Source organism: Gracilinanus agilis, unplaced genomic scaffold, assembly GCF_016433145.1.
Source record: "Gracilinanus agilis isolate LMUSP501 unplaced genomic scaffold, AgileGrace unplaced_scaffold61058, whole genome shotgun sequence".
Classification (NCBI taxonomy): domain Eukaryota; kingdom Metazoa; phylum Chordata; class Mammalia; order Didelphimorphia; family Didelphidae; genus Gracilinanus; species Gracilinanus agilis.
This window is the reverse complement of record NW_025396365.1, coordinates 1-8,948: the sequence shown is the minus strand read 5'-3', so window position 1 is coordinate 8,948 and position 8,948 is coordinate 1. Positions and strand designations below refer to the sequence as shown.

Sequence of the window (8,948 nt, the reverse complement as noted above, 5' to 3'; positions counted from 1 at the left end):
TCTCTCTCTCTCTCTCTCTCTCTCTCTCTCTCTCTGTCTCTCTCTCTGTCTCTCTCTCTGTTTCTCTCTCTCTCTTTCTTTCTCTTTCTTCTTTCTCTCTCTCTCTCTCTACACACACACACACACACACACACACACACACACACACACACACATAAACATAATTTTTTTTGGTTCTACAGTAGAAGAGTGGTAAGGGCTAGCCATGGTGGTTAAGTGACTTGCCCAGGGTCACACAGCTAGGAAGTGTCTGAGGCCAGATTTGAACCTAGGACCTCCTGTCTCTAGGCCTGGCTCTCCATCCACAAAGCCACCCAGTTGCACCCTGTCATTTTATATTCTAAGGGCCCCCAGGCTCTAGAATTCTGTTCTAAGGTTCTTTTCAGATCCAACGTTCCATGATTTGTGGTCTAAGGTCCTTCTGAGCTGTGGCATTTCATATTATAAAAATCCTTTCAGCTCTGACATTTTGCTTCCAAGACCTCCCCATGTCGGTCTCTCCAGGTTTTCTTTTCTGAGACTCCTAAAATTCTGGGAATGAAGTGAAATTTGAGTTCTTCAGTGGTCCGGGCAGGTTCAACTGGTTTTGCCAAAGATGCTCCCAGGTCACAGGTCACATAGCAGGGAGGAAGTTTCCCCCCTCATCACCTTTGAGCTTGCTCTCACCTCACACTGACAAACAGTATTTATTCCAGATGGCCCCGATCCCCCCACAGTAACCACCCTGGAGCCAGATGCCATCTTTATTGGGTCCCAGCTCAACCTCTCCTGCTTTGCTGCCTCAAACCCAGCTGCCCACTATGAATGGATCTTCAATGGCACTACAGGGCCTTCTGGGCAGCAATTCTCCATTCCTGCTGTCTCTCTGAGTAACTCAGGTCTGTACACCTGCAAGGCGTCCAACGCCCTCTTGGGACGGCACAGCACGGTAGACACGCAGATCTCTGTTTCTGGTGAGTGACTACAGTGGTAGCCTTCAGAGGTCCCCAGCTATTCCTCTACCTCCCCAGCTTTGGGACTAATAATCATGATGATGATGATGATGATGATGACAGCTGGCATTTGCAGAGCATGGCAAGGCTTACCAAATGCTACGTGTCCATTGTCTTACGCCAGCTGGGATCCAGTGTGTTGGCTGTCCTTGCCATCAAAGCCACTATTCCCATGTTAGCTGGCCAGGCTGTCTATATTTTCCTCCACTTCGTGGCCTGGCACATGGTAGATGCTTAATTATTGTTGATGGATTCATTGATTGGAGGGAATGCTGGGTTTTAAGTCAGAGGATCTGGGTGCAAACCCTGCCTCTGCCAACTTCCACCTTTGTGACTTGGTCCAAGCTATTTAATCTCTTGGGCTTCTGTTAGTCTACTCTCTTATTTGTGGCTGTTGTTCATTCATTTCAGTTATGTCCCACTCTTCATGATCCCATTTGGGGTTTTCTTGGCAAAGATACTGGAGCGGTTTGCCATTTTCAGTTTTTCTATCTCATTTGGCAGTTGAGGAAACTGAAGCAAACAGAGCGAAGTGCCTTGTTCAGGATCGCACAGCTAGTAAGGGTCTTAGGCCAGATTTGAACTCATGAAGATGAGTCTTCCTGACTTATGGCTCGGTATTCTATGCCCATGGTGGTGAACCTACGGAACGTGCCAGAGGGGCACTCAGAGTCTTCTCTGTGGGCACGTCCACCACTGCCCCAGCACAGAGTGTGCCAGAGTTTGTTACTAGAGAGCCAGAGGGACTTGGGGCCGGGCTGTTCCCCTCTCCCTCTCCATGCATGCCTGGGGACATCACCCACAGCTCTAAAAGGTTTGCCATCACTGCTCTATGCACTGCTCTGCCTCTCTGCCAGTTATTCTCTTATACAATACTTCTACTCACCATCCCTGTAATTTTGCCAATCAGTGTTCCCCAACCTGGACATAATCCCCCTTTTTTCTACTATCTCCCTCAGTGAAATTTTAGCTCCTTGAGGGCAGGAATAATCTTTTCTTTTATTCTTTTACTCTCAGGTCCAAGCCCAGTGCTTGGCATCTAGTAAGCCCTAAGAAATGTTTTTCATCCCATATTCACTCACTCACACACTCATTCGCTTATTTAGTTTCATTTTTTAAAATGATGGAGGTGGGAGCCAGCTAGGTGGCTCAGGGAGGACCTGAGTTCAAATTTGGTCTCAGATACTTCTTAGCTGGGTGACCCTGGGCAAGTCACCTAACCCCCATTGCCTAGCCTAGTGATGGGCAAACTTTTTAAAGAGGGGGCCAAAGGAAAGGAAATGCTCCTCTGTCAGTCTGTTTCCAAGGCAGCTTTTTCGAAGTTTCATTGTATTGTATCCTACTCATTGTATGCGTCAGATTAGGAATAAAGTTGAGCAGCCAGATAGAACATTTCAGGCTCCCCACTCCCCCAAGGCTGTCATTTGCCCATCATTGGCCTAGCCAATACTTCTCTTCTTCCTTAGGACTAATACATAGTATCAATTCTAAGAAAGAAGATAAAATTAAAAAAAATAACAGGGTTGGACCCCTCTAAAGTCTACAACACATTTTTGTCATCTTCAATTTGCACTTTATGAACTAGAGGCTCAGAGAGAGATGAAGTCACTTGCTAATAGGAATCCGAGGCAGGGTTGGAATCTAGCCATTGCTGATCCAAAGCAGAGCACTCTGGGGAGACTAACCTAATATCAGAGCAAAGGCGTCTGGCTCATAGTGCTATTAAAGCCATTGGCCCATCTCTGAACGGAGAGCGCCCTAAGATTTCAGAGAAGGTGACCACAACAGCAAAGATTCGGAGAATCACTGGGAGGACCTGAGGATGTTTAACTTGGGGAACAGGCCATTGCGGGGAGTGACCTGCTATGAATGTCCAAGTTCTTGAAGGGCTCTCCTCTGGGGGAGACCCTCAATCTGGCAGAGCCACGATTTGGCCCCAGAGGAGCAGAGGGCAGAAGTTAGGAGAAGTAGTTAGAGCTGTCCCTACAGGGGGTGCTTTGGACCCCTTTGGAGGTCTTTGATGAAAAGACAGTTTCCTCCTTCGCTGAGAAATCATAGAAGGGAGTCTTGCTCATGTAGGAGTCTGACAAGATGGTGCCCTTGACCCCTTCCTCCATTCTCACCCCTATTGTTTGAACTCCAATGCATTTTTTTAAACCCTTAACTTCTGTGTATTGGCTCCAAGGCAGAAGAGTGGTAAGGGTAGGCAATGGGGGTCAAGTGACTTGCCCAGGATCACACAGCTGGGAAGTGTCTGAGGCCAAATTTGAACTCCAATGCATTTGAACCATTGTCAGATGTACTTTCCTCACTTTCCAGACTGAAGCAGGTCTGAGATCATTTTATACACACACACACACACACACACACACACACACACACACACACACACACAAGAATGCTAATGAGGAAGCAGAAGAGCCCTTGCCCTTTCTGGGCCTCATTTCCCCATTTGTACAATCAGCGAAGAGGTCAGATGAGCCACCCTCGACAGCCTCTTCCAGAGAGGGGTCTGGTGGGTGACAGTGACCTCCTACTTTCTGCTGTATACAGGCACTTTGTGGAACTCCCCTCATTTCTTCCAATCTAGAATCCCTGTCTTCCTTCTAGGGACCATGCCCCAGCCCACCATCACTGCCAATAACTCAGCCCCGATGGAGAACAAGGACTCCGTCAGGATGACCTGCATCCCTCCACGGAGCACTGTGGCCATCCACTGGTATAAGGATGGTGAGCTGCTTCCTGAAGGCGGCCAGTGGGAGCTGTCCCCTGACCAGCAGACCCTCACTCTGGATAGTGTCACCAGGAACGCCACTGGCCTTTATCAGTGTGGGGCGAGCAACTCGGCTGTGTCCAGTGTCAGCGACCCCGTCACCTTGAACGTGGACTGTGAGTCTTTCTGTCTCCCCACTAGGGTTTGTCCCTAAGGTCATGTCCGTCATGCCCCTGCAGTAGAGAGGCATTTCCTTTGGGAAATGGAAGGAATATTGGATTTGAAGACAGAGGAGCTAGTTCTAAAACCTGCCTCTGCTGATTATCAGCCCTGTGACCTAGGAAAACCCGCTTCCCCCTTCCGAGTCTGAGCTTCCTGCTCTGCAAATTAAGAAGGTTGGATCTGGCCTTCTTGGAGGTTCCTTCTAGCTTGACACTGAGGATGCTAAAAGAAAAACTATCTCTTTGATCTTTTTAAAAACTTTCTTGAAGAAAAAGCAGCCGGAGGAACCCCTCTCTAAACTTTGAATCAAGTTCGATTCAAAGTTCCTCCGAGGAGCGGGATTGGTCCTTATTGGTCCCTTCCTGCGCCAGAAAGTAGGGGGCGTAGTCTCCACTAGCACGGGATTGGTCCATTCAGGACCAATCCCATGTCAGGAGGCGTGGTCCCTCCCCCCCAGCACGGGATTGGTCCTTATTGGTCCTTCCGGTGCCAGGAAGTAGGGGGGCGTAGTCTCCACTAGCACGGGATTGGTCCACTCGGGACCAATCCCATGTCAGGAGGCGTGGTCCCTCCCCCCCAGCACGGGATTAGTCCTTATTGGTTCTTCCGGTGCCAGGAAGTAGGGGGCGTAGTCTCCCCCAGCACGGGATTGGTCCGTTAAAGACCAATCCCACGCCAGGAAGTAAGGGGGTAGGACCCCTGCGGTACCCACAACATCCATGTTGCCGCTTGTATGGTCCTTCTTTTGAAATATATCCAGTCATAAAATGACAGGATTTGAGTGAATAAACTCCAAAGTCTTTTCCAAGGTGGTGCTGCGAATGGAGCACTGGCCTTATAATTAGAGGTTCTTCATTAAGCTACTTTATGACTTTAGTCAAGTTCCTTAGCCTCAGTTTCCTAATGTGTAAAAATGAAGCCTTTGAGTTCTTTTCGGATCCTTTATGATTCCCCATTTTGCTTGAAGAAGAAAAGACTCCCGGAGGAAACATGACTGCTAGCATCAAGTGTTTGAAGGGACATAACAAGGATTTGACTTGTTTTGTTTGGCCCCAGGAGGCAGAACAAGGTGTGTGTGGGGGGCGGGATTGGGTGAGAGGGGAGCATAGAGGGTGGTAGAAATGCAGATTTTGACGATATGGAGAAATTCAGAAACCAGAGCTATTGGAAAGTGTAGTAATAGACCTTGGGGCATAGCGAGGTCCCCATCGGTGAAGGTCTTTTAAACCAAAGTTGGATCACCACTTGACAAGATGTTGTAAAGGAACATCAGATCCCTATCAGTTAAACGATTCTATGAGCTCTATCATCTCTGAAATACACCATTCTAAACCTGAGCCACACCCAATGGCATTTCTTAGCGTGAATAATGTGCATTTATAAAAAGTCATATTGCAGTGTTCCTTGTTGGCCACCTCTTGGTGATGGGCCAAGGGGATCTGCTGTTAGGTCTTATTTTTTTGTGTCAGCTAGATGTAGGTGGTACAGGGATGGGCTTTACTTATTGCTTTCTTGGGGATCACTTTTTGTGACATGAGCCTTGTTTCCCAGGTCACTTGTGAGACTGGGTGTTTCCCTTTCCCCTCTCCCTTTAGTCCCATCCCATGGGGATTTCCCTTGTGTCTACCCAGATGGTCCTGACAAGCCCACCATAAACTTTATGGATTCGACCTTCATCGTGGGCTCCAACCTCACCCTCTCCTGCTTTGCTGACTCCAACCCCCCTGCAGAGTATATGTGGATAATGGATGGTGTCCTCGAATCACATGGCCAGCACCTCTTCCTTCCCAATATCTCCCAGAATGCCTCTGGGTTATACACCTGCAATGCAACTAATTCTTACACGGGCCAACACAGTACCACCAATTTGAACATCCACGTTTATGGTGAGGAGTCAGTGCTTCATTCCTTCATTCATTCCTTCAACAATCTTCTCTTAAAAACTTCCTGTGTGCTGAATAGTAGGCTCAGTGCTAAGGGAGACAAAAAGGTCTCCTTTAGCTAAATTAGCTAAATAATAAATAAATTAGCTAACATGTAACTCATTCTAGTGGGGGAGAGATGTAAGATGCTGTCCAGCCATTTTTGGTCCTGGCCAACTCTTTGTGACCCCAATTAGAATTTTTTCTGGTAAAGACACTATAATGGTTTGCCATTTTCCCAGGTCATTTTACAGATGAGGAAAGTGAGCAAATGGTTAAGTGACTTGCCCAGAAAACTGAGTTTGTTTGTCTCAATCTACTGTGCCACCTAGTTGCCCAAAGATGATATACAAAATCAGAAAACTGTAGTCTCTGATATGCCAGTGAATCGTGGGTCTATGATTCCATACATGTGGTTAATCTCTTCTCTAAAGCAATTACTTCTTTGTAAGTTTTCTTAGTTTATTGAATTCTTAATCATGGTTTTCCACGAATACTTCAAAGAGGATGCAATGGTCCAATCCAATTCAATCGAATTCAATTCAATCTATTCAAATATAATCTAATCCAGTGGGCAGTTTATTGGACCTGGAGTCAAGAAGATTTGAGTTCAAAGTTAGTCTCAGACATTTAGTAGCTGTGTGATCTTGGGCAAGTCACTTATTCCTGCTTGCCTCAGTTTCATCATCTATAATGAGCTAGAGAAGGAAATGGCAGAAAAATCCTATATGAAGTCATAGAGAATTAGGCATGACTGAAAAATGACTGAATATTCCATTCCAGATATGGTATAGTAAAATCAAATACAATCTAATTCCAGTCCAATCCAATCTGATTAAACCAATCCATTTAATTCCATCCTATTCAATTTTAATAACATTTAGAACATTCCAGTACAACTCAGTCTAGTCCATTCATAATCTGGACCCTGGTAGAGAGTTATGCAATGTTTCTTTTTTTTTTTTTAAACCCTTACACTGTTTTAGAATTGATACTAAGACCCAGTTCCAAGGCAGAAGCGTGATAAAGGCTAGGGAACTGGAGTCCAGTGATTTGCCTAGGGTTGGCATCTGAGGCCAGATTTGAACCTAGGACCTCTTATCTCTTGACCTGGCTCTCAATCCACTGAACTACCTAGCTGCCCCTTATGTAGTGTTTCTTCAGTTGGATTGGTTCAGATGGGTTTGGAAGCCAGCTCTATCAAGCTACTGCACATGTCTTCCCCTTTTCCTTTGTCCTTTGGATCTTTTAGAGTTTTAATTCTTTAGTGATAAAGTTGTTGTCAGTTTCCCAGCCCCATGGCAGAATCCAGAGAACTGGAATTCTAAGGTGCTTCTTATGCCATGCTTTGCCTTAGAGTTCATGGAGCTGACAGGGTCACAGGTACAGATGGAAGGGGAAGTCACTCAGTCCAATTCCTTCCTTTTAAAGATGAGGAAACTGAGATCCTGGATTAATCACTCAATCAGTCAACATTTATTAAGTGCCTACTATGTGCTAGGCACTGTGCTAAGCTATGTGCTATGATGGAAAGAATGGTAGATTGGGAGTTGGAGAACCTGGGCCTAAATTCCTCCAAATATACCAGTGTGACTTTGGACAAAATAATTTCCAGTTTCTAGGCCTCTATGTCCCCATTTTTAAGCAGAAGGAATGGGCTGGTTGACCTCAAAGATCTCTTCTGAGCCCTGTTTGCTGTGATTTCTCCTTGTTCCATCTTTCTTTGGAGCTGCCTTGGGCCAGAGGGTTCAATAGTCACCACAGTGCTGTGGAAATAGTATTGAACTGAGAGCCAGGAGGCATGGTCCCAGTTTGAGTATATGCCCCCCCCCCAGGGTTTCTTCTAGTAAAAATGTTTTTTGACTTTGAGAGAGAACCTTCTAGTCTGGGGTCCAGGAGGAAAATCTTCTCAGAAGTGGAGTTTGATTTGCGTCTTGAGGGATAATTCCAAATTCATTCTTTCCCTCCTTCTCTTCACCATTCCCTTGCTTTCCCCCAAGAAACACCGGATGGCCTGCTCACATACTCCAGGAGCATCATCTCTGGAGGGGGCATCATAGGCATTGTGTTTGGTGTCCTCGTTGGAGTGGTGCTGTCATCCACGGTGGGCTACTTTTTGGGCATCATGCGAGATCAGGTAGGAATGGTTTTGGTCAGTCAGGCTGACATAAGTTTGAGCTAAGAGACAAATGAGACCAGAGTAGGGTGATACAGCAAGGTTTATTTGGAGCAATAAAAGAGCCCAACTCCAAGAAGATTAGTGAAAGGGTCCCATGGGGAGGAGGGAGCAGCAAGGGAGAGGAGAGAAGTAGCTGCAGAGACCCATGGTGGGTGGAATGAGAATGGGGGAAAGAGGCAGCAAGGGGGAGCCTGATGCCAAGAGAGTTGGTGAGGCAGTCCTCTGGTAGGGGAATGGAGGAGAGGAACAGCAAGGAGGGGCCTGATGCAGAGTCCCATCTGAGTTGGGGGGGAGGTAGGTTTGGGGAAAGAAGGAGGTGTAGGGACCAAGGCAACTTGGATTGCCTCTATTGGTTGTCTCCGGAGAAGGTGAGCTATTAGAGTTAATTTCATTGGATGTTCCTGAGAGGAGTGGGGAGTCCCAGTTTCTGGGGGTGGGGGTTGGGTATTGGGGTAAGTGGGACTTTTTTGTCCCCACAGTCTGTTGGTTTATCTCCAATTGAGGGAATATTTTCAAAATTTAGGGATAGAGAAGAGAGACAGCCCAGTAGATGAATTCCCAAGTTAGGCCAGAGGAGGAGAGGAAAAGAATCAGGAGAGACATCTGGGGTTTGGGTCAATCGGGGAAGACAGAGATGGTCCTGAAGGAAGAGGTAGAGAATATGGGAGAGATTCCCTATTCATCATGCATGGGAAGGAAGGGCAATGACCAGAAAGAAGGTGTTGAAGAAGAAATAAGTCTGGTTGGAGGAAATTGGGATGAACAAGTAAGTGAGACTGAAACAAGAGCTCCTAGTAGTCTTGAATGCAAAGTTAAGGCCATTGAATGATGCTCTTCTCCCAAGTACATTCTCTCACCCCCCCTCCCCCAAGCTCGCTCTCTCTCTCTCTCTCTCTCTCTCTCTCTCTCTCTCTCTCTCT

General features: G+C 46.6%; 1 protein-coding gene across 1 annotated transcript in view; it reads left to right on the top strand.

Moving 5' to 3' along the window:
• The window catches only part of LOC123256572 (carcinoembryonic antigen-related cell adhesion molecule 5-like), a gene marked incomplete at both ends in the record, with an annotated part of 10,319 nt that extends 2,333 nt beyond the window's left edge, over positions 1-7,986 (top strand). The window contains 4 exons of the mRNA XM_044685164.1: positions 696-953; positions 3,603-3,881; positions 5,559-5,813; positions 7,850-7,986. Coding sequence (XP_044541099.1) covers positions 696-953; positions 3,603-3,881; positions 5,559-5,813; positions 7,850-7,986 — 929 coding nt within the window. The remainder of the gene's footprint in view (positions 1-695; positions 954-3,602; positions 3,882-5,558; positions 5,814-7,849) is intronic.
• Positions 7,987-8,948: the final 962 nt, after the last annotated feature.